Source organism: Varanus komodoensis, unplaced genomic scaffold (genome assembly GCF_004798865.1).
Source record: "Varanus komodoensis strain SLA01 unplaced genomic scaffold, ASM479886v1 scaffold41, whole genome shotgun sequence".
NCBI lineage: Eukaryota > Metazoa > Chordata > Lepidosauria > Squamata > Varanidae > Varanus > Varanus komodoensis.
The window spans coordinates 4566793-4592682 of NW_025335954.1; the positions used below are offsets into that span (position 1 = coordinate 4566793).

Sequence of the window (25890 nt, forward strand, 5' to 3'; positions counted from 1 at the left end):
GTCTTCTGGGGCAGGCTAACCATCACCTGACATCTGTGAGCCCAGAGCACTGGCTCTGCATAAACACACGCATTTTGGCAAGGTGAGGGCATGCCAAGATGAGATACCTTCAGATCTCCAGGGCCCCCACGCTACTCTCTCCCCTGGCTGGAAACCCCATGATGGAGCTGAATCTCCAGATCCTTTAAGGCATTCAAGCTAGTGCCATCACACCTTCAGACTGGGGCTTCCACAGCTGCATTGTGCATGGTGTGAAGTTCTAACAGCTTGCAGGGAGCAGCAGAGAGGCTGCCAGCGTGGCGCTCTTTTTTCCAGCCTGATGCCTCTTGAGCTCCCAAAGCAAAGGACAGGTCCCAGGTGAGCAGCCTGGCCCTCCTCGCTTCCAGCTTGGGCATTCTGTCACCTGGGATGTTTGCAGACCATCAGTAAGGAAACGGCCACTTACTTCCGTGGGCAAGCAACTCCTCATTGAGTGGAGTGCCTGCACTGTCAGGGCTGGCTGCCGCAAGCTCTCGCCGCCTGAGGGAAGAGCATTCATGCGCCTCTGCTGCATCTCCCATCCCCATCATGCCTCCCTGCATGGTGCGCTGCATCTCCCTCCATGCCTTGCTGCTTCCCCCTTCCCCTCCCACTGGTACCACTCTCTGAATCAGCCTAGAAAAGCAGCTGGTGCTGTTCCTCAGCTAACTGGCGTGGCCCAAATGTTTGCCAGCTAAGGGGGCCCGTCTTCAGGGGTCCCCTAGCAACTCCACCCCTGCTATATATCCACCATGGTTTTTAGGATGATCACTTGGGATGGAAATACATTTTTCTTTAGTCTGAAAAATGTTTTCCATCAACAAGATTTAGGGTTTTGAGTGAAATAGCTAAGGCATGTCACATATCTAGGCCTTGCAAAGTTTTAAGAAATCTGCAACCCGTTGATCTAGATCAGTGCTTCCCAACTTTTTTTTTTTTTTCCAATTTGCCAACCATTTCCTTGGCAGTCTATTTCCATAAGCTGTATCCTTCATATTAGGAAAATGTTTGTTAATTGATATAGTTGCTGTTATTTCTGCTGTTATACAATTTTGTTGTGTACCCCTAACAAAATTCACACCCCCTGGGAGTAGACATACTCCAGGTTAGGAATCGCTGACCTAGATCAACAAAGAGGAAATCCTCAGAGGGAAAAGAGGTGCCATGTTGCATAGAATAAACACGTGCTCCTTTGCCCCCTGCTGGTGGGAATCCAAATTGCTCGCTGAATAGCTGAAGAAGTAGGAACAGCCAGCATGCAAAGATTTGCTGTTAGTTAGGTACAGAGGGGACAAAGGCAACTTTTCCCCCTGAGCCTCTGGCAGTTTCCTGCAACATGAGAAGTATCCTGTGAAAATGGGAGTGGGATAACCGCTGTCTATGATGTGAATTGCACATCCCATCAATATGGAGGTACAGACCACGGGAACAGCCCAGGCCGAAATCACATGATCTGCAGGATGAGAACTGCTAAAATGGAAACTTGGACCCAGCGCAATCCCTAATCCACCCTGCCTGCTTGCTCAAAGGAGTAAGCATCATGGAAGAGAGCAAGCAGCTGTCTCCCAGAAGTAAAGCAGCACATCCAGAACAGACCAGAACTAAGGCTGAACTGGTGCAAATGGCATTTCATAACTATCTTCTACCAGGCACTATTTCCTGGGAAATCTTCCAGGATGAGCACCAGAACATGAACTATGCTTGTGCATCTCTATTAATTTTGGTGGCTCTTGTGCAGGAGAACTATCCAACAGACAGTGCTCTTTTGTCAGACTTCCACTCTGAAAGCTGCTACTGAGGCAGTGGTCTGACCTTGCTTTTGGTACTCGTGTCCAAATAGGCTGCTAAACTTGTAAAATCTCTTTCCAAGGGCAATTTCCCAGGCTATGATCTTAATATGTGCATGTTACAGACCAGTGATAATGCAGCATTTAAACAGTAACACTCAAAATGGGCTCATATCCTTGTACATGCTGTGGAAATGGCCAAGTAAATAGGCACCATATGCCACTCTATCAAGAGCCCATTCATATCATAAGGAATGAAATGGCCCTCAGTACAACTTAGTTCAGGGTCTCAGGCCTGCAGCTCCTCTTTAGAAATACAGCGTCCTGGTTCAGAACACTTTACACCGAAGTCTCTGATAACAATTAAAGCTGTGCAAGAGCCGAGCTGGTTGATCCAAGCTGCTTCAGCTCCCTCTGAAGCAAGTAATAAGCAACACATGTTCCTCACCAGGATTTTTGTAAATCAGCAGGTAGGCGGGGGTTGAAGTGGGAGAGAGGGGGGGAGGGAATTATTTCTACCAGGCCTAGGCAATCCAGTGGTTTTACAGTGCCTGCCTGCCTGCCTGCCTGCCAGCCAGCGGGGCTGATGGAGCACATTCCTTGCCCCGTTTCTGCACCGGAAGCAGGCTCTGGGATTGCAGTAGACACAGCCCACAGTAGCTGACCAGGAACCATGCTGTTCCCAGTTTATGCCCAGCACTCCCCGACAGACATGAAGACAGACCAAATGCAGGTGTAGATGAGCCTTATCACTTTGTTTATTGTTGTCAAAGGGTAGGGAGGCAGGGGCAGAATCAAAGGAGCGATATGGGATGAAGCAGAAAGGCATTGGTGTCAGCGAGAGAGAGAGAGAGAGAGAGAGAGAGAAAGAGAGAGAAAGAGAGAGAGAGAGAGACAGGCAGGAAGAAAGTTCAGCATGGACAGATAGATGGTGAACAGAGACAGACACTCTGGGGTGACCAGGACACCTGGGGTATGGGCAGAGTGGGTAGATGGAGGGAGACATTGCCCTGGGGGCTTCTAGGACTGAGGTAACACGGGACAGGGCTGGCGTGATTCATGCCGGATGGGGGGAAGGTGGGTCCCCCTCCCCCCAGCACGCCAGTGTCTCTATTGCTCTGAACTTCAGTCACAGTTTTGTAAGGGGCAGAGGGCAGGGGAGAGTAGTGGTGGCCAGGATACCAGCCATGGCATGGAAGACCTTCCTCCCTGGGCTGTGGGGATCTGTTTGGAGCCTTGCATTATTCTTCTGCCTGGGGAGATGGGAAACTGCAGACCATGGCATGCGCACGAGAACAAACCTGAACCTTCATTGTTCCGTTAATAAGCACACACACACACAGTCCACCAATAGGCGCCAAGTAGGACGAGTGCCAGGGAATTTAACAAGCATCTGGAATTTTATGCGCTTTGGGCGGGGCTGGGCTTTAGGAGGGAGCTGCTTAATCTCCAGGACACTAACAACCTGGCCTCTTGGTTAACGTCCCACTTGCTCAAGAAAAGGGATGGGAACCCAGTGCTGCAGAAAGAGGCAAGGGGAAGGCCAGGGAGAGATGTTGTGCTACCATGGCAACCATGGAAAATAACCCAAAGGAAAGGTCTACAGGCAGAAAGAGATGCAAGCAACTCCTTGGGAGGGATCCTGACCCTTCTTCTTGGAGGCCCGTCATGGCTGTTTCCAGGGTAGGCGATGAGTGTGGTGCTTTCCTTGATTCAGATGAGGAGGCTCCCTGGTTCCTCCCGAGTTGACAAGCTCGACTCAGTGGGCGGATGCCCATCTCCCTCTTGGTGCAGAAGGAACTGGGGAGGGGGCATGGGAAGCAGGAACACAGTACTTGCTCGGCCAGTCTCTTCTAGAAGTGCAGTGGTGAGGGGCCCACGGGGGGCCCCTGTTGCATGGAAGCGCAGTGAGGATGGTATGAGCACAGGGGTGGGGTGGGGTGCAGAATCAAGGGGCATGTACATGGAGGTGCCGGCCAGCATTATTGCAGTAGGGACTCTTTTTCTAGAGGCCCTTGTCTTCTGTCCCGTGCACACACACACTCACACATACACACACACCCCCGCCTCTCAGTGCAAGTGGACAATGGCTTGTATGGGGGGGGCCAAGGGCCCCCCTTAGCTCTGGGATGAAGGGAAATTGCTTGCTGATCAGTCCCTGAGGTACCAGAACTGCCTCCCCTTTCAGTGCTCCATGGAGTCCTGGGGAGGCACTGCCACTCCCCAGCCTTTCGTACCTCGAGAGATGCGACAGACACGCACGCACGCACGAGCACCCCAGCCCACCCATGGGGGAGCCTAGCACTTGTGCAGATTTGGCCAGGCCCCTGGAAGGGGTGGGGAGTCACTGTGGTGTGCGTGCATGTGTGTGTGCATGTGTTGGTGGAAGGGTGGGGTTGTCCCTTTTCTCTTCTCCGAAAAATAAATCCATTTCCAGTTAAAAAGAAAAAAAGGGGGGAGGGGGGAGTAAAATGCTCCTGTCGGATGGGACCGGATGCCATGTGACATTGCTGGGACTGGTTGCTAGTTGCTGGGGGGCGGTTCCAGTGGTGCCAGGAGTCCCAGGATTGTGGCAGGCAGGTGGGCGGACAGGGTGGCATCAGTACGGCGAGAAGAGGATGGGTCCATGTGCAGTTCGGATGGGCCCCGGAGCTGGGCGCAGTAGCGGGTGAGTCAGAGGCGGGCCCTGCAACAGTGGCGGCGTCGGGGCTGGTCGCAGCGTCAGGGGCGTGGAGGCAGCTGCTGCCATGGCGGCTGCTACGGCCAGTGGATTGGGCAGCAGTCCAGCTGCCAGTGACTTGGGAAGCTCCTTGGGGAAGGCCAGGGAGCTCTGTGGAGACAAAAGAGAGAGAAGACAAGGCATCAGGGGTGATAGAAAAAGAACTGTGAGGGAAGGAAACCCAGATTCGGCGCGCAGTTCAGTGGAGCTGGGGTGAAACCCAATTTCAAGAAGGTCTCAATTCTGACAAAATGGCAGGGCTGTTATCACTTCTGAGGTTTCTGCTTGTCCTTCAGTTTGGGATTTTTAGCCCTCCCCATTCCTCTGGTTTGGCTTTGTTACTAGATTAAAGGGGTGCCAGCAATGAGCACTTGAACAGAGAGGGGCACACAAGCTCTGCCTGCCTTGGCAAATGCCCGCCTCTACTCACCGGCAGCTCTGCCATGCCTCGCTGCTTCTTGTGCCGACTCAACAAGGGGTTGGGCTTCCCGGCTACTCCATCCCGGTGCCGCCGACTGGAAATGTGCTGTGGAACCAAAGAGGAAGAATGGGAGATAATGCTTATGAGTATCAAAGATATCCTGGCCCCTTGATTTGTTTCTCCCACTCAGTAGCTGCAGCCACTTCCAGTCCAGGAGTATACATAGAACCCATGAAAGAAAGTTCCCAGTTGTTCATGGAACTGCTTCTGGATTTAATCAATCTCTGTGCTTGCAATGGCACCTTGTGTACACACCTTGGGAATGCACATTCTTTGCAGGCAGTAGCCTACAGCCCGAGGCACAGCGGCCCCTCTGAAATGAGCAGGGGCTGTGCAAGAGTCATAGTGTGCAGTGGGTCATTCCAGCCCTACATCCTGCCATCCCCGACAGAGACCAAAATCTGGCAGTGAGCACTTCACCTTGCTGGGTGAGTGGGCTGGCTTGACCCCACTGCCTTGGGTCACAGACACTTTTGAATTAAGAAGCCCTAACAGGGTGGCTTAAGATGACCTGGAAGTGACACCCGGCACTTCCTAATTGCAGATGTAGGAGGGCTATCTGCCATTATCCGCTGGACAGAGGAATGCACATCCTTCTTTAGCACCCAGCTTAGCACTGTCAAAAGGCCTTGACTGTTTCATGTCCAATCAGAATGGTTTTTCTAAGAGCAGGTGGGCCTCCTCTGGCAAGATGCTCTTTCGTGGTGTTGCAAGTGGGTCCACACCTGTTTGAGCTGGATCTCCGAGTTGACTTTGACATTGCAGATTTCACAGTGGAAGGTTCTCTCCTGAGCACTGGGATCTTGGCTGCCTGGCTCCCCTCCAGCCGTGGGGCTCAGGCGTGGATATGCCTTGATAGGTCCCAACCCGCTGCGTGCTTCCAGGATAGTCTTGTGCTTTGTGCCTAGGCGGAAAGGAGGAAGAGGTTCTGTGAGTGTAAAAGGCGGAAAGCAACCTCTTGCGAAATGTCCATTAAGAAAGATGCTTCACCATATCACTCCTTGCTGGATGCTTCCTGCACATTGATGCTGAATTCTGCAACTGGTATTAATTTCTGCGATACTGCAGTGACCCCACCAAAGACACCCCATCCCACGTGCATCTGCTGATTTTGACAAAGAGAGGAAGAAGCTGAAAGAAACCAGCCAATTACATAGCGAGCATCCCAGAGTACCAGTCACTCCATTGAGTCCCACCCTTGCAATTTCCTGCTGTCCAGAAGGCATTCCGGAGCTCACACTGGCCCAGCTACTCAGAAGGCCCAAATGCCTTGCATGCAGAAGGTCTCCTGCTCAATCCCTGACATCCCCAGGTGAAATGTTCACACAGAGGCCACGGTGAAGAACCCGGGCACAACTTCTTCTGTTTGAGCCTCTAAGCAGCTGCTGCCAGTCTGAGCAAACACCTCTGGGTAAGATGGATAAACATTCTGGCTTGCTATATAGCAGCTTTTTATGATCTTAAATTTAGCTGCCTCTGAGAACTCCGGGAAAGGGCTCCCCTATTGTAGCATGTCCATGAAGACACACAGTGAGCTGTGTGACCAGTGGGTATGCACACGTGCACACATAGCTTGAATCTCATGACAGCCACAAACTCATTTATGAATTAGTTTTAATTAAGACACTCTAGGTCCTGTCATGCCATCTAAAACATGGGGTTAATTAAACATACTTCCAGAGCTGAGGTAAAGTTTACTTACTTAATTTCTATACCTAGGTCTACCTAGGGTAGGGATGGGCAACTGTGGCCCACCCAGTATTTTGGCCTACAACTGCTATCATTTCTAGCTAACATAGTTGAAGGTCAAAACAATCGGAGGACCAAAAGTTCCCCACATGATTTAGGATCAACTACAGGTTGCACTAAAATGTTCTTCACAAATGCGCTTAAAACAAGTGACCCCTATCTTTTCTTTATAAACAAGGCAAGAACTGTGGAGGTCCCTGATCTTGATCAGAATTGCAGAACATGAGAGGGGAGCAGAACCCTTCCTGAATATTATTTTTCTATGAACTCTCAATCCAGCTGCTATTTGTTCACAAAGGAGGCTACTTGGATGAACATGCGGCCTTCACAGAAAAACAGTAGAAAAGGCCTAAGCTCCTCATGCCTGCTTCAAATTGGGGGCACCAGTGGCCATTTCGATTCACTGTAGTTAATAAGGCTTTTCACTGCATGTGCAGCTTGGCCCTTAGATAATGTACATGCAGTGCTCTGAATAACTGAGCGGCATTACAGTGTGCCAAGCATTACCATAAAGAAGCTGTCTCTTTGGGCAGCCATGTTCTAAGCTCTGAGGAATTTCAGAAGGACTATAAGGAAGAGAGTGGAAGAAATTCACATGGGGACTAGTCCCAGAATATTATGCCACAGACAGGGGAGCAAGTGGTAAATGTCTGAAGGGCAGGCACTGTCTGTGACGGTCCCCACAGGTGTGCTGCAAAGCGGAGCCCACAGAAGCAGGCAGCTGTATTGATCCACCTCAGCAAACCAGTTTGAGCAGTTTTCATCTCCCTCGGCAGCAGGTACTTTTCGCTTTTAGAGCTAATGGGTTCCAATTTCCCATTCAAGAGCAGGTCACCCCCCAAAAATCTTGGCACTACTAAAGGTAACAATAAATTGCTGCTGGGAAAAGTCATTTCCCCCTCCCCCCACAGCTACTGGAGGGCCAATACGGGACTGGAGGTTACTATGGGGACTGCGGCTAAGTTGAGAGGCAAGAGGGAAGCCTGAGGTGTCTGGCCTGTGGCAGGCAGATGACATCCGCTTCACTGCTAATCAGGCACTGGTGTCTCCACACTGCTGTTAGCCCTGGCTCAACTACAGAATCAGCCCTGGAAGAGATTTCAGCCTGGCCTCTCAAGCCTTTTTCTGTAGGACATTTAGCATAATGGGTTACGAGCTCCGCCGCCCCCCCCCCACCCCCAACACCCCTCCTGCTAGCAAGACTGCCCCTAACACAAGGAAGAATGAGGTAGCCCGCTCAGGAAGAGCAGGAAATTCTTCATTTCTTTTAGGAAATATTTTTGCAGCTGGATGACTGGGATTGAGGCAAAGGACCACTTGGGTCTTTTCATGCAAGTGCCAAAAGGCCATCGTCATGGTCTTCCTCGGCCTTGCTTGAGCTCCCTGGTCCTCACTCGCAGACTCCTCTGCTCTCTAAGTTGCCTCCATGGTTCCGTGACTGGCCCTCGGCTCTGGCCCTGCAACTCCCCGCCAGGTGCTGACACATGAGGATGGGGAAGGCCAGCTGAGGAGAAGCAAGCAAAGGGATGGCGGGGCCTGGAGGAAGAACAGAACTTGCTGCAAGGCCAGGCTGTGCTCCACAGTGGCAGGAAGGCAACCGGACTTTCTCTAGCCTGACAGGCCTCCCCACAAAATGAGCTCACAAGCCTCCTCTGGAAACCAGCGCTCCCCTCTTCCACTCAGCTTTCCAGGACTGCTGAAGTGGAGGAGGTGGTCAGGGAACTGGAGAAACTGCTGTGGAAAAACCACAAAATGGCTACTCAGTGATTGCTGCTTTGGCACCTACATGTCAGGACTATGGTTTTCATTCTGCATGAACATTTCTTTCATGTCTATTTGGCACTGCAACATCTCTTAAATAAGGGATTGTTTAATTCAGCTGCTTGTCTTGACAATGGACAACAGTCAACTTCTTTTTGGGAGGAGGTTATTACCTAAGTATGTTTTGCACTGGAACCGTCTTATTCTCTGATGGACGGTCTTTTAAATTTACCTGCTACATAGAAATTAACATTTGGTCAGCATAAAGAGATTCCCTGTGAACTTCTGACAGCTAAAGGACTAGAAAGATAAATACACCCCACCTGTAACACAATGGATTCAGGACCTGACAAAACTTTCAATATTTGCATGGGTGGCATATAGATGGCACCTTCAAATAGATACTTATTTGGATAGCTGTCCCACTTTTGTTGAAGCGTTTATATGATGTGCTAGACTGCTGCATGCTCATCCTTCTTTTGAGATCGCCCTCACAGAGGTGCAGGGGGTGGGGATGGGAGAGGGTATTTCAGAGGTTGTTCCCAGGCTGCAGCACTGCCTCCCATGGGAGGCTGGGTCCACTCGCTCTCTGCTCCCCTTCTGACACCAGGCAAAGTCTATTTTGTTCAAGAAGGCACTGTTCTGGTTTTGCTTCATGTGTTTTCTTGTGTTAGACTATTCTGAGTTGTTCTGCACGATGCCTTGAGTGCCTTTCTTTGAGAGAAAAGCAGGTATGCATTAAACAACTACCTTTGTTGTGAGCCTCAAGCTGAGACAGCGAATTGACAGCCACTTTGCAGAGTGCGCAGTACAACAGCTTCTTGGCCTTCTCTTCGTCGGGCTTGGTGCTGCCATTGCTCTGGGGAGCCACCCCGGAAGCGGCTGGTGCGGCAGCTGCCACCGCTGAGATCTCGGCCACCTTGGTACCCCAGGCTGGCCCACTTGTGGAACTCTGGCTTGGTTCAGGGCAGGGGGCCGAGTGGGGCGTTGCGGCAGCGGCTGGAGAGGCCAGGCAGGCCTGCTTATCTGGAGAAGCTGGAGCTGGCAGAGGGGGCACCGTGACTGCACCCCCAATGCCGTTTAGCTGTTCTGCTGCAGGAGAGAGAAAAAGAGAAAGGCATCAGGGCAGGGGCAGGCGAGCAACACATACACAGAGTGCAAGGAGGGCTTTGTGGATGAAATGAGGAATGGGACCCAGAGCTGGGATTAATTTCAGCTGAAGCTTGCCAGGGCTCAGCAGCCAATCTCTTTGAAGTTCCAGGGTTTGAGCAGAGAGCAAGGGAGGCAACAGCAGAGAGTCTCTGCACCCACCCCTCACATACTGCACTCCAGCATCTGATCCTCCCAGAGACTGCAGGCGGCCTTCCCAGCCATGCTGGCGAGCAGCCCCTGGAGGACCCACCTTCCAGGAATTTTACTCCATCTTTTTTGTTTCAGAGGCTGCATAGGCCAGCAGTGATCACAACATCATGTAGCAATGAGTGCCATAGGTTATGCATTCATTGCCAGACATGCACAGAGGCATCTTCCTCAGCTCACTATGTGGTGAAAAACAAGCACTAACAAAGGCATTATAAGGGAGGTTTGGGGCCCTGCACTGATTTCCAATTTTAGATCCCCAAAACTGACAGGGTCCCCTCCCAAGTTCCAACGCAAATGGATTACTGAAGCATGTCGTGAAAATTCTCAGTTTACAGAAATCCAGCTGGCAGATATGTTCAGTTCTTCCATATGAAAAATGACCTCCATCATAGCAAAAAGTATTTGGATATTCCAGTATAATAGAATAAGCAGTCTTGTGCAATATGATAGCTAGAGCTGGGATTCTCTTGCTTTGAAGCAGAAGATGTCAATACTAATACATTAATAACTCATCTGGCATGTTTCAGGTCTCATCCCTGGCACTCAGAAGAGGCTCCAGAGTTGAGCCCTGGCTTACAATTAAACCTCACCCATGGGACAGGATTAAGGAGACCTTCTTTTTACTGAAGCAAGGCAAGCAAGGCTGTGTTACAGCCTACTAAAATGTTAATTTATTATTATTTTTCAACGCAAGAGCCATGCTCAAGAGATCTCAATTCTATACTCATTAGCTTAGCATAATTCATTCTGCTGTCAAGACTTAGAATTTAAATATTTTCAGCAAGCAAATGTGAATGCAAAGATCAAAGAAGATTATGAAGAACAGAAACAAAAGCTACAACTCATTGTTAAAAGGAAAAGTTATTTTTAATATTTTTCTCTTCCCATTTTAGTTCCTATTAATATAACACACCAGAAGCAACACAGCTTCAAAAATAATAAAACAGGACTGCTCTTAAATTATGCCAGGCCTACAGATTAAAATTGGCTCTCCATATATTAATCAACTGAAGCTTTAGTTGAGTAATCTGTTGATTAAATGGATTAAAGATCTTATCCATTCCTAATTCTCACTGAAATGGAAAAGAGAAGTTGCTTTTGGGAAACCCTGTTTAGATCCTGTTTGTACACTTTCTGCAGATGCTTCATTTCACTTCATTTCAGCAAGCATAAGAAAACTGGACAAATGTTTCCACAATATTAGTTTTTTACCAAATACCCTATTTCACAAAATTGCATGGGGATACCTAGAATGTGTCACTCAGAACATAGGATGCAATCCATAGTTACATAAAAGATCTCCAGGTGGGGGTGATTATTTTATGGCAGGCAGTCCTTGAAGGGTATTTTGCAGGATGTCCCCAAACACCTCTTGAAGAATGATAAACAACTTATACCAAGTCTTGGTATTTTTCCAGATCAGGCCATTAGTCCAGCCAGTATCACTGACAATGACTGGGCTTGCACAACTGGGAAAGGAAAAGAAGCCACAGTGGCTCATTTCTCACCCCACATGTAGTCATCACACACTACCTCATTATCCAGGTTGTGTTGCCATGTCATCCAAACCCAATTAGGTGGCTGATGCGGATGTCTTCCAAACTATCTCACAACGCATGGAAGCCACCCCTCACTGCTTAGCCTCCTTGAGCCCAGTACAAGTCACGTTTGAAGCAAGGCAGCATGTGCGTAGCCCATGCAGAGGGGGGCAAAAAACCCCCATCCTAGCTTTTTTGCCTTCCCTGGTTATGGGACCCTGGCCAAGGCATGGCAGCAGTGGTCTTGAGTTCCTGGCAGGATTCTCTCTGAGCCCTACCTGGAGATGGTAGGGGTGGTGCATTGGTAGTAGAATTAATTATCAACAGTCAGGAGGCTGCTGAGTGGTCTAATTTAGCCCTTCTGAGCAGTATGAAGTGGGCCTCCCTAGGGAAATGTGGGCAGCTGCCTGATCTCCCTTATTCCTCCTGGAATGCACATGAAAGATTACTTAACTCAGCTTAGCTGCCTTTCAGCATATATTAACCCCACTATCAGCTTCACCATCATGGACTTTCCTTAGCCTTTCAGCAGATTCTAATTCGCTTCAGCCATTACTGTGGAACAAAAGCAGAGCTTGCTGGGTTGCCCAAATTACTTAAACTGGGAATATAACAAGGATGCAATTTGGTGCATGAGCACTATGTGTTTTGATTGGGACAGAGGGCAGCATCCATTCAGCCCCTTCATCCAAATTAGTGAAATAAATACCAGGAGCTGTTATTCAAGATGAAAGTGTAAATGCTGGAATTTGAATCTCTGGAAGTGTTCGAACCGCAGCAAGCAGTGCTGGCAGCAGAGTCACCGAAAGCAAAAAAAAAAAAACACTGAGAAGATGTGTTGGGAATGAGAAAATGAAGAGGTTTCAAAGGATATGCTGACAACAGAAAGAACCCTATTTGCATCATGATACATTATTTATTGGAAGCTACTTTTCAGTTGCTATGAGAAAATTGGGGCAAGCATTTTCTAAGTAAACATATATATTGGAGCATGTACATGTCTCACCCCTTACCACTGTCTGCTATTGGGACAGCCAGTGTAGCACAGTGGTTACAGTGTTTGGCTGGGACCCAAGAGATCTGGGTACTAGTCCCCACTCAGCTGAGAAGTTTACTGGGGGATTTTGGGCCAGTCACAGACTCTCAGCCTGACCTCACAGGATTGTTGTGAGGAAAAAATGGAGAGGACAAGATCACATAAACTACTTTGGGTTCTTTGCAACAGGGAAAAAAGAGTGGGAAGCAAATGCAATAGTAAAAAACAAATATTTATTGTGGGGAGGGAGGGTGTGTCAAAGAAGCAGCTACACAACAACTGGTTTCATATGGGAGGGGGCAAAAGCAATGCTTTTGGGAGACCCAAACTGTTCCCAATCCTCTTCCTTCAACTTTGAGAATGTCTGCCTTTTATCATTCCTGATCATGCCCATAATCTCTGCTGAAAATGGCTTTTCCTTCATTATTAGCCAATCAAAGATCATGTGGTGAAGATGTCATGGCACAGCCAATCACATCTGGCTGTGCTGGTGTCACTGAGAGCCAATCAAGCCAACGGTGAATTAGGGCAATGCTTTTTGCCCAGCGTGTGGGCACTGTTTGCCCTCATTCTGAAGATGTGAGCCATTCTCTTTCACTGCAGTCTTAGGGGGCTTTTTTCCCTTTCTGCTGAAAACATTTCACAAAAAAACAACCTGCACTCCTTTTATTTGCAGTCCTAGTTAAGTAGTCCAGTTTTATTTTGGCCTGCTTAACAGCTTGTTGAAAAAAAAAATAAAAAAGTAAAAGAGAAACTCCCAGAAGATATACAGTGTAACATTCCTTAGAAAGGTGCAGAGAAATGTATTCCTAAACAAACAAATCTCTACAGAGTTATAAACTGTAAACAGCCTATCATCAGGGAACTGAACAGTAAATTTGCACTTATCACATCAATACTTGGATCAAAGAGTGCCTCTTCAATATATGTGCAAATTCCCAGTGATTTTCCCCTTAGCAATGGCATACATCATCACCCAAAACAAAAGAGAGAAAGTTCTCAGATGCCTGAAGAAAATATCTTTTTCTTCCGCAGAGGCTGCAATTAGAATTCCACCACAAAACATTGTTAGCATTTCATAACTCTCTGAAGAAACCAAACATACATGAAAAGTTGCATAAATTAACATTGTTCACTAAATACAGAGATTATAATGTTTATAAAACACACCCATTAAAAGAATTGGATTAAAACTATTGATTTGCACTCTAGGTTTTGTATCCATCCCTTAATGTATTTAAAAAATCACAATGTTAAGGTACTATGAGTGGTCCTAAAATTATCTACAATAAAACTGCTACAACAGAGCAAAATGGTTTCATGGTTTAAGACACTCTTAAAATCTATTACTATATCTAACAAATTACCATAAGTACTATAGTAAAAAATTACACCATTTCTAATCCATAACCATTAATGAGATTTTTTTGTTAAAACTTTTGGGACACACAAATGCCTTCCCCTATATGTGCTTATATATATATGTGCTTATATATTTTCCCTTTCCCTCAGAAAGAGAAAAAGGTAAGATAAAATTTAATTAATAAAAATAAAAAAAATATATGCACCCATCTGCTGGAGCAAAAGTTTCAGGGTTCTGTTAAACTTAGCCACTGTATATATGCTGTAAGGCCTTAAGCCACAGAGCAGCAGTGAAAACCCCAACCTTTCCACCTCTTCAGGGATTCCACAGCCTGTGACATTCCCTCCCCTGCCACCCCTTCCCTCCATCCACTGATTCTTGGGTGGCTTCCCAGCTTTTGTGCAGTCTCCCTGCCTTCTGCATTCAAATGCTTTTCCTTAGGTCCTGCGCTGGTTTCTGTAGCATGTTTGGACCTGCTGCTTTCACCTTTTTCTGCCACTAGAAATGTGGCTCTTGAGAGTTTCTTTGAAATGATATATGGCCCTCTGGCTGCAGCCTTGGTACAGAGTTTGCTATTTAATTGTGACAAAAAGACAAAGATGTGAAGTCTGGGGCTGAAAAGCAGGGTGGTTATGCTCCCTTTCACAGGATCTGAGGAAAAGGAAGACCCACCCTAGCTGACTCTGACTCTTCCACCCGGGCTGGCCAGGCCCCAGCACACAGCAAAGAGTTGCTTTTATATTCTATAACTCCTTTGGTAAATGCAGAAGGGGACTGCCTGCTGCCAAGCCATGAGCTGAAAAGCTTCAACTTCTGAAAGAACAAGTGGCAGCAAGTGCTTCTGAAGAACCTCACAGCAACCTGCTGGACTTTGTTCCTCCCTCAAACGTATTCATGCTGGTGGAAGCCAGGTTTGGTTCTCCAAGCACATGCTGAGCTCCCTCTTCCCCACTCTAAAGTAGGATTGCCTTTTACCACCCTATTTAATATTCTTGCCCCAGGTTGAATATTAGGTATTTTGTTTAATAAGGCAGGTATTTTGTGCTAGAGGGAAGCCTCCCCACCCCAATTAACTCTGCTTCAGATGCAGCTTTTCCACCTCTTTCCAAACTCACTAGAGTCTGCCTTCAACTAACATCTTGAAACCAATATGCTTATTGTACAAATGAAGTTTTACATTGTTTATTGTTAACTCAGAGTTGTAGGCTGTCTCAGTATCAGCATCTCATCCTCACGACCACATAGTCTGCCGAAGGAGCCCTATTTTGGGCACACAATATTGAGGGAGAGGTTAATTAACAGGATTGGAATTAAATTCCTGGTGGCAGTGTTACAGAGAAAGAGAGGGAAATATCAAGAGTTAAAGACACACCAGATCCAAACAAAGAAAGGAGAGTTCTTGTGATAGAGCTATTCCAACTCAGCCAGGTCCATAGGCCTGAAATGAAATAATGATGTACTCAGCCACCAAAGCTTCTGTCTAGGTCCTGCACCCCAATCAGCCTCAGATCTACCCACAGACCAGGTAACGTGAAAAGCCCAGGCATGGGACCTCGTTCTGATGGCACATGCATGTGGACATTTGTGATGGGCTCATAAGTCACCCCCTTCTGTTCCTGGAAGGCTGCATCAGGGCCAGTTAACAGCCAGCTGTGCACTCTCTGCCTGAAAGACTTCCTCATTTTCCAAGCAGAGAAGGGAGATGCCATCTTTACTGAGGGCCTCTTGCTCTGCTTTCCACTTTCCAATCTGTGGCACAAAAGCTGCTGGGTGGGCAAGACTAAAGAGCCTCAGAGAAGCCTGAAGTGACACAACGCTCCCTCGCTGCTCCATTTCTGCTTGCTCTGGAGGAGAGAAGGTTTTGCTATCCATCAGACCCCCTGCAGCGTGAGCAGACAGCAAACTAATTTGGAGAAGGGAGCTGCGCAGCATGATATGACTTAGGAGGACAGAGGGGATCATTTTATAGTTCTAGACCTAAATACACACACACACACACACACACACACACACACACACACACACTTCCAAACAAAACCGTGATTGTTCCAACCAGGGGTTGGAGATTTTCAACCAAGCATATACTTGAGAAATCCTTTGCTTAGTAGCTCATGTCCCTGTCCCCTTTTTCCTGTTTCTTAGGTTTCAGCTTTTGGTACTTAAAAAGCTACTTTTTGAGGCACAAATCACAGAACGTGGTCTATGCAAAAGCTCTTGGGCAAGTAGTGTGGAGAAAACTATCCAATTGGATGAGGTTGTGATGAGTCATCTGGATTCCGGAAGCAGGGTCTGCAGAGTTCTAGCACAAAGAGACGATTCAAGCTTATAGAGATGACATGCAACCTCATGTCTATTAATAGTACCTATTTCTCTGGTTAGCGCCAAGTAATGAAAAGCAACATCTCCATGAAGATTAGCTTGCCATTTCCACTCAAAGCAACATATGCAGTACCTCCTTGGATCACACCAAAGCTCTGTCTAGTGCAGCAATCCGTTGGCAACACAGGCCACTGTCATGCATTATGGAAAGTGCGAAAGCCGCCGGTGCAATATCTGGTAATCGGAACATGTTTCTCTCAGCTATAACATCAGAACACAAGATTGCCCAATAAAATCCATGAACTTTAGATCTGGGATGGACATAAGAAAAATACTCCTACATGCCACATCAAATGGACTTACTGCCTGGGTTTAAAAAGGAACTAACCTAGGGCAATGCACCGGGCATGCTAAAAGGGCTCAATTCTTCGCCTGTGCTGCAAGCAGGAGCACAACAGGTCAGTAGTTTGCATACACTCCAGAAGACTCGTGGGTGCTTCCCCTTCCCATGCCCCTTGCACCCCTGGAGTAATCACTTCCATTGAGGGGTACAAGGAGGAGGTGGCAGAGGCAGCACTCCCATTTCCAGCATCCTTTGATGCAAATGGTTGAGTAATTGAGCTCTCTATGGCAAAAACTGAGGCGAACCATGCATGCATGTGTATGTTGGGTCCCAGTCTGCAAATGATGTGGAGGTTGTTGCCACCACTGCCATCACCCTTCCTTGTCTGGGTATATGTATTTCTGCCAATGGTTGGTTTAGTTTTCCAGTTGAAGGTAACTGTCCCCCTACCCCCAACACACACGTGCACGCGCTCAGGGCACATTCAACACAGACACATTGCACTTTCATTTTCAAACTGGCTGCATCCCCAAACACTCTGTGGCAGGAATAGATTAAATAAAAGTAAAAGGTAAGAGTGACACAGATAGGAAATTGTAAGGATGACAGGCATGCTGTCCAGTTTACATGAGAGGTTGATCTTTAAATACCTGGATTTGGGGAACTGGAATATACCAACCCTAACATGGGACCTGGATATCTAAAGGAACGCTTGCGCCCATATATGCCCTCCCGCCCCTTGAGATCAGCAACGGATGCCCTCCTCCGGGAACCCTCTGTGAATATTAGGAGGGTGAGTACCCAGAGGAGGGCTTTCTCTGCGGTGGCGCCCCATCTATGGAATGCGCTCCCCAGAGAGGTTCTCCTGGCGCCGTCGTTATTTGTTTTTTGGTGCCAGGCTAAGACCTTTTTATTTAAAACTTATTTTAATTGCTAAATTATTGTATTAATTAGGATTTTAAAATTTTTAGCTGAGAATGCACCGGGGGGTTTTAAATGCTTTTTTTTCTTCTTTTAATTGTTATATTATAATTTTTGTATGTTTTATGTATTCTTTGTGAGCCGCCCCGAGGCTTTGTTGCGATGGGGGCGGCACAGAAATGTTTTAAATAAATAAATAAATAAATAAATAAATAAATAAATAAATAAATAATAAACATAACCAGATACAAAATGGTAACCTGAAGGGGATACTATGATTAGATCATACACTTCCCTGGAATTTTGAGGTGAAGTAGTATAGAACTAATGAAAATAAAATAAAGAAATTTAAGCAACTGGGAGTCACTCCTGCCTGATCTACTACAAATCATTCACAAAGTATGCCAGATGGGCTCATTAAAGTCAAGGCTTCCCTTTGCTCAAGTCAATTAGACTGACCCTGCACTTCCCCTAGTCACACTTACCTTAGAATATGTCCTACTGTGCCCAGTGAGACACACTTCTGATGAGACTCACTTAGGTTTGTACCGTGCATTTGCATTTTTAACTTCTGTCATACACTGAGTTGCCATTTACAGCATGCTTTTCCTCACATGCCTATGCCAATACATATAAAGTGATGATTTATTCATTTTTAAAAATTTCTCAGGGGGAAATGGCTCTGTATGTGAAGTATGGAAGAAATGGACCATTGACTTCGCTACTTGATAGCATGGCCCTAGTAAAATTCAATCAGGGAAGAACTGCTTGAACTAATGTTTTAAAGGATACTTTATCATCCTACGAAGTTCAAAACTGATTTATTTATTACTGGGAGGTTAGGATATCTTTGTTTCCAACCACAGCAGCAGAGTCTGCAGTGAGAGTTGCTGGGTCTTGTGTATGTTTCTTGCAGAGTTATGTAATTTGTGGCAGAGAGGAGAACCTGATGCACCTAGCATGCTTTATTTTAATTAATATGCCTCATTTGAATTATTGCTGTAACTCATAGCACTCCAAATAATAAAGATTTCCAAAGTGCATCTGTTTGTGCTGACTGACTGGCATGAATAATAAGCTATCTCCACGTGTGCTGCATAGATTTCACATCTGTGCAAAACTGTTATTAGGGTAATGCATTCTACATAGCCAGTGCAGTGCAATCATTAGCCTAAAATGTGGGGTTTGGATGTGGGGAAACTCCAGCTATGAAGCATGTGGGTTACTGGCCTAGTTCACACACAGTGACAGCCCAGGTTTTTAAAACCCTGGATTGTCCTGAATGAGCAAGTGTGCTAGTTCATGCTGCTGGATTGCTCCTGCCACAAAAACAACCCACCTGCGCTTAAGATGACAAAGCCTGGCTTTGTCCCAGTTCTACAGTGGAAGGACAAGCCAGAGTCCCTGGTCTGTATTACCCCGATGCAAAAATGGTGCCCAGCACAACATGATAAATTAATCTATGGAGGGCTGTCCTCTTGCGTGAGCCAGTCCTGTGAATCAATTTTAGCTATACCTCATTGTCACTGTCAGAAATCACTTCAACAATCACAGTACAAACGTATCAAGAGAACAAAGCTGACTACTAGAAATTATGTGAATTACCAAAAATACAATAACAACCACTCTCCCACTGTTGTAACATACTGTTTGATGGTTCTATTATAATAATTACTATTATTATAAATTTTCATTTCAATACCTCCCTATAGCTGGTATGGGCACAGTAAACAAGATAATGCAGATACATTTTTCAGAAATACTTGAGAACACAATTTCTTTGCTCTTCCTCTCTTTTTGTGGGAAGAATCATATATTACCTAAACCATGAATATAAAATGCAACAACAATCTTAAAAGCAACAAAGAGAGAATGGAAAAATTCATTTCCCATAATATTCTACTCCTAATATTCTACATAGCAATATTTCACAAGATTCAGAAAGGTGAGATAGAAATCTAAGAAATAAACAGACACATTATTATTATATTATTATGCATAGGGTCTTGATTTTTGCACAATGTCAACTCATTACTGATACAGCAATCTAGATGTCTACTCAGCAATGAGTCCTATTGAGTTCAATGAGGCTTACTCCCAAGGAAATGGGCAAAGAATTTGCAGCTTGTCAATATCTGTCTCTGAAAGAATGAGCATTCTGTTCATACTTTCCTAGAAGTAAGCCTCAGTGAGCATTATGGAATTAATTTCTGAGTAAATATACATAAAACTCCAGTGGAATGCTACAATCATATGCACTTTTACTTGAGAGTAAGCTCCACTGAACACAAGGAGACAAACATGCCTGAGTTACAGAATTCTCTTGATTGGTTAAAATACAAGGAAACAAAAATGCCTGACTCATGACTGAAAGCCTAAAATTAAAAGAAAAATCTTGACTGCTTCTAGATGAAGGGCTCCTAGCACTACTAATCAGAAAGCATTGTGCAACTATTCCATCTTTTGTGCAGTAAGAAAAAACCTAAAAGCAGTATCTGGAAGACACAGGAGGGTCATGGGTTGAAAGCAATGTCATCTGGAGCCCTTGGTAAAATTCTGTGAATGTGGCAGGCCGATGGCACTAGGAAAACCTCATCTGGAAGCACGCTTCCTCTCCAAAATGGACAGAGTGCTTTTTTGTTGGTAGAAGTTTAATGGCTGTTCACACCCACCTAGTTTAGTTTGTATTTTACCATCACAGACCAGGAAGTTCAGATCTCAGTAGTGAGAGCACTGAGTAACAGGCTTGTAGTCCAACCCCTGTCTTGATGCAGGAAATCTAGACCAACAGATGCTTGTCGAGCTTCTGCTTGAAGACTTCCAGTTCAGGACAGCCCACCACCTGCTAAGTAATAGGCTACACTGTCAAACTACCCTAGCCTATTTTTAAGTCAAACTCTCTTAATACCCAACATAAATCTAGGTCTGCCTCTGGGCAAGCCGATTCATGTGGGTGTCTTATTATATGGCATTTAATTATAATTAATGTATTGCCAATGAGGATCTATCTCCCTCCTCATATCTTCAAAGTCTCATGGGTAGATTACAACATATTTTTAATGGATATAATAGTGGCTGCAAAATTCCATGAGGAGCATTTGCCCACAATCAGCCCGAGCTTTATGGACAGGAGGAGAAGTTAGGGCTGAATCAATTTCTTACACACAAGCCCAACACCCTGCCTACTAAACCATGCTGTATGTTTCTGCATGAGGAGGGCATGGGATACAAACATGGGAAGAGCTGCCCTACTGGATCAGACCACTGAGCTCGATATCTTGCTTATCGTGTAGGTGAAGCCCCAGGAAGGCAACAGCTGAAAATAAACAGGACCTGGCAACTACCATAGCTAATAGGGCAGTAAGGGCCAAGCCATTAACCTAACCAGAACCAAATTTTCTATTGAGACAAATGGGGAGAAGCAGTGGTGGTGGTGGAGGAGAGGCAATTCAAATGGCAAGAAAGCACATTTCTTGTTGCAATGACTGGGGAGAAGCAGGGAGGTCAGTATTCTGTAGTCAGTACATATTATAGAGTAGCTGCAGCCGCAGCATAGTATTTATTATATTTATATCTCACCTTTTTTCTGCAGGAGTTCAAGCAGCTTACATATCCCCCTTCTTCCCTACTGTATCCTCACAACAACCTTGTGAGGTATGTTAGGCTGAGAGTCTGCCACTGGCCAAAAGTCACCCAGTGAGCTTCATGACTGAGGGGGGACTTGAACCTGCAGCTCCCAGATCCCCAGTCTGACACCCTAACCACTACACCACACTGGCTTTCAGCAGCACACCCCCGGACAGGTTTGTCCTGAAAGCTCAAGCTAGGTAAGGCTCTCTTCTCTTTGAGACCCTCACAGATGGGAAACATAAACAGTCCACAGCCATGAGCAGCAGGATGACTGATACGTTCTTAAGCATTTCTGCCTGCACAGAATAGCCAGGATCCAAGAGCATGCTCAGAAACAGCAGGCCTGAGTAGGCCTCGCCAGTCGGTTCTTTCTTGGCTATGCACTTCCTTTCCCCTCCCCTCAGTGTTAGCTCTGGGCTCCTGCCCACACCCCTGCACAACCTACTGAGCACCAACAGCCCTCCTTAAATGTTCTTTGGACCACACTCCATGTGGCCATTGCTCCTGCCGGCTGGGTCCCATCAGCTGGATGACAGCAAGCCCGGGCTTCCAGCCCTTCTGGCTTCCAGTCTCCACCAAGATTTGAGCTGTGTGTGTTGTGTCTCTAAGTTGAATGGCCATAGGGCCAATGGGGAGGAGGGAGGCTCTTGGAGAGCTAGAAAGTCCTTTATGGCAAGCTTGCACTTTTCCTGGACAATTCAAAGAGGAAAGGCTTTGCCCCTTCTGACACAGAGCAAGCCTCCAGCCAAAAGTAAGCAAAAGTCAGATTTACAAACAAGTCTATCTCTGAAGAATTCATAGTCAGTGGCAAAACAGCTGGCTCCCCGCTCCAAATAATTAAGAGGATTGTAAACCCCACTTCTTTCCAGACTTGTCATCTTGGGTTTTTTCCCCTCCTATCAGCATCTTTCACTGGTTCTCAGAAGCAGAAGGCACTCTGGAGAAGCAGGTCACTCCTACATGCTTTTACTTGACCCTCTCCCGATTTTCTTCAGTGCTGAGAAAACAGCAGAGAGGTGGTTGCAGGCAGTGCAGAAGTGGCTTTGAGGCTCCAAAACAGTGGCCCAACGATGCTGCAGGTGAGCCTACCATTGTTGCTCAGGTCCCTTTGGGCTGGGGCATAGTAACATGGACAGACAGCTTACGAGGAAGGCATGAAATAAAACAGGAGTCAGACTCTGGTTCACAAGCAGCCCTGGCTTTCCCTGAAGCATAGCTCTCTCTGCAGTCTGCAACACTGGAAAGGACATTTATGCTGACAGAAGCTGCAGTGTTAGTTACTCCCTCAAGTGAGCTGCACCAAGAGTGAGTTCAGGATGTTCCCTGTACTCTGATAAAGCCTTGGGTTATGTCAGCCCTCTAAAACAATGGAAGGCTGTATTTGCAGGGTTTTTTCCTATCCCAGTCCAGAACCAAGTTTCCCATCAAGACAAGTGGGGAAAAGTGGGGAAAGGCCAAAGGCAGGAAAACAAATTTCCTGTTAACATGAACGGGGAGAAGGGGAGGACAGAGATCAGTCAGAAGTCAAGAAAAAAATTGGGGTGTTACTGGACCCCAAAGGGGCTGCATCTTACTACCAAAGTGTCTCATTTTCATTCTGCTTGGTTCCAATTTTGCTAGCAGATTTTTGCCTGTTTTGGGGCCTTTCCATTTGAGCTGAACGTTTTTCTTCCCTCAAAGGATTTACTGATTTGAACATGGCCATCCTTCGCTTTCTGGTCATTTTGATTGGGAATGTTTTTGGACCTGAATGTACATGAACAATTTTGGACAGATCTAGCTTTTGAAGTTAGAGATACAGAGCTACATAACTGCCTTTTAAGATTGAAATATTAATATTTTATTTGTGATATTTTCTTTCAAAATTTGAACTGATTTTCTCATCCAGTTTTGTACAGATCCTGGATCAATCTTTCTCAACTTACATTTAAGAACACATGGGCCTGCCTCCTCTGCTTGGGACATGTGCTATAATGTTTGTTTCCTTTCCCACCCAACCCTTCTCTATCATTAAGATAAACTGCTATATAGTTGGGTTTGCAACAGAATAAATGTTAACAAATTTTTGTTTTATTATATTTACATGCTGCCTTTTTACCTTTCAAGGAATTCAAGGCAACTAATATAATTCTCCTCCTCCTCTTAGTCTTATCCTCACAACCCTGTGAGGTAGGTTGGGCTGAGTCAAAGTCCCAAAGTTACCCAGTGAGCTCTGTGGCCATGTGGGGACTAGCACCCAGATCACCTGAGTCCCAGTCCTGTGCTCTTAACCTCTATACCACACAGGCTTATAATTCATTATGGTTCTATACTGACCAACAACCAAAGCTGTTTGGATAGTTCACAGTGATTAGAAACAAAAATACATAAAAACAAATACCATGTAAAAGTTTAAGCCTACAATAAAAACACAGAAGCAAGCACCCAAGTAAAACCTAGCAGCAATGCAGAGATTTAAAATACAGTAAGGATGCAGCCCTATGCACCACACCCTCAGTGCACGTAAGTGTCCAAACTCAGAGGCTGACTTCCTATGTGCAGAACAAGGTGCGGTGGCGATTTTATTTAGGTGGCCATTTTTGGCCATTCAGGTAAGGCACCGGGGGCGGGGGGGCAGAATTAAAAAGCTGAAATGCCAACAGAAACTGGCACAAGTCCTCAGCCCCAGCTTCCTTCCCTCCCCTTGGCAACCCCCCTTCTTGTCTGTTAAGGCCAACTGAGACCTGGGGGGGGGGCAGCTGGCACAGTTCTTTCCATGCTGGCTGCAAGCAGGGTGGGGCAGGAACGTGGACTTTAGTGTCCCAGTTCAGAGATCACAGATCTTCGAGCTGGAATGCCAAAGAACACTTTGTCCTCCCAGATGATGTCAGGAGGCCAGAGAACTAGACCCTAAAGGATTTAAAACAACACAGACTTCACCCGAAATATGTATTCTTTATTGATAACTGAGGCTCACCTCCAAGACTCAGCTCGAATTAAGGTTTTGGGTGATGAGGTGCTTATTTATACATCATATAATTAACTTCTGCAAATTGCTTGTGCAAGATATGAAGATGGACAAAGGCTTAGATGGTTCTAAAAGGGGATCACACAAATTCATGGCAGGAGGTCTATCGGTGCTCACTGAGGCGTGTTAGCTAAGTGGAATTTCTAGGGTCAGAGCAGCAACTGAATTAGAGATGCCCTGCACATTTGAACTGGCCTATCTGAATGGGCAAGCAGCCCTGCTTGAATTCTTGGCAGGAAATTCTCATCTATCCCCCAAATTTACTTAGGTTAAAGGGAGGTAGCAAGTGCTCCTGTTCCATAGCAGGATAATTTCCCCAGGGGACTGCATGTCCCAGAATCCCTAGCAGGACACTAATACTCTGCACATCATGTTTTACCATGAAGGCCTTTGGAAAATCCTACAGTTGAAGGAGGTGTAGGAAAATCCTACATTTTCCCACAGGCTGTAGCTCCTCCTGCTCCCTGTTAAGCCTGTCCATAAGAGCTCCTAGCTGAAAAGCTGCAGCCTGCTTCTCCTTTCCTGAGTTGCACATGCTGCATCTCCATGTGATTATGGCTGGCGCCCTCATTTGCCTCGGAGCAGACACAGCTATTATTAGGTCCAATTCTGAGCAATTAGTATCAGACCTTTTCTGTTGATGGTTTCTGGGCTTGAGGAAATGCCTGCTTGGCCCAGCTTAGTTCAACCTGGCCCAGCTCAGTGTGACAACAGGATAAGAAGTGGTCTGGCTCAGAAGCTAGGCATATGCTCCAAATTATCGTCTCGCCAATTATTTCATTAACACAGCTGCAAATAAACAACAGAAACAAAAGGCTCCCTGATCGGTGAGTGCGCTGCTTCAGTCTTTTCCTCCCAGAGAAGGGACGGGACGGGACGGGGTTCGGCGAGTGTCACTGCCCAATCACAGGCCTGGTCACCTGCACCTGACAATCTCTCTGGCTGGGTTTAAAGGCTCTCGTCTTCCATCGAAAGCACAGCTCTGGTTTCAGTGTGGAAACTCACAGGCTGATAAGCGAAGCTGAGAGAGGATGTCATGTCACTGATCCAGGGAGCACAGCAGTCAACTCTTTTGAAAGACTTAAATGGAGAGGTGTGCAGGGGTTCAAGCCAGCATGACCCATTGCCAGAAAGGAAACTTCAACAGCTATAGAGGAAGGGAAATTCTGCAGAGACCCCTTCTATGGTCCTTGTGTCACCATGTCACTTGCCCAAATTCTCCCTCAGGTAGAACCATTAATGCAGCATGCAGGCTTGGGGAGGATTGTCTATTGCTGCTGCCCACTGTGGCTGAGCCTGCACGGGAATCCCGCTTGTTAATTCCAGATGTGTAGGGGCAGGATGTTGAAACCAGCCCTGCGGTTGGGTAAGGTGGCTCGCTCTCTCTCTCTCTCTCTCTCGCTCTCGCTCTCGCTCTCGCTCTCTCTCTCTCTCAGCTAGGCTTGTTTCTTTGTCTTTGACTGCAACGTTGCAACCTTCCCTGGTATAGAGATAAATGGGGTAAACTTCACTGCCCCATTTTGTAGGATTAAACATTTGTTCAAGTATAGGAACAGACCCAGCTAAAAACCATCACCAGCTGACAATGCTACAATTTCTATTTTCACCTCTGTTAAGCCTAGTGTGCTAAATACCTTCTTGCTTTTCCTCCTTCCCTCTGAACATTAACTTCACCTACTTCATGGCTGTGGTTGAACTGCAGAACAGAGGCTTGGCGATATGCAGCCGCTAGATTCCAGAAATACTTGGCCTTTGTTTGTTTTTATTTGCATTTTATCCTGTAAGCACTTCAGGATCTGTGTGTGTGTGTGTGTGTGTGTGTGTGTGTGTGTGTGTGTGAGAGAGAGAGAGAGAGA

At 46.4% G+C, this 25890-nt stretch overlaps 1 protein-coding gene across 2 annotated transcripts in view; it reads right to left on the reverse strand.

Moving 5' to 3' along the window:
* Positions 1–2539: 2539 nt before the first annotated feature.
* ZNF385A (zinc finger protein 385A) overlaps positions 2540–25890 on the reverse strand; it is a 69253-nt gene continuing 45902 nt past the window's right edge. For both annotated transcript variants that reach the window (XM_044443273.1, XM_044443275.1), the window contains exons 4-7: positions 9266–9607; positions 5731–5909; positions 4955–5050; positions 2540–4635 (exon numbers count right to left, since the gene is read on the reverse strand). In XM_044443273.1, the coding sequence (XP_044299208.1) occupies positions 4405–4635; positions 4955–5050; positions 5731–5909; positions 9266–9607 (848 nt within the window). In that variant the 3' untranslated portion in view covers positions 2540–4404. The remainder of the gene's footprint in view (positions 4636–4954; positions 5051–5730; positions 5910–9265; positions 9608–25890) is intronic.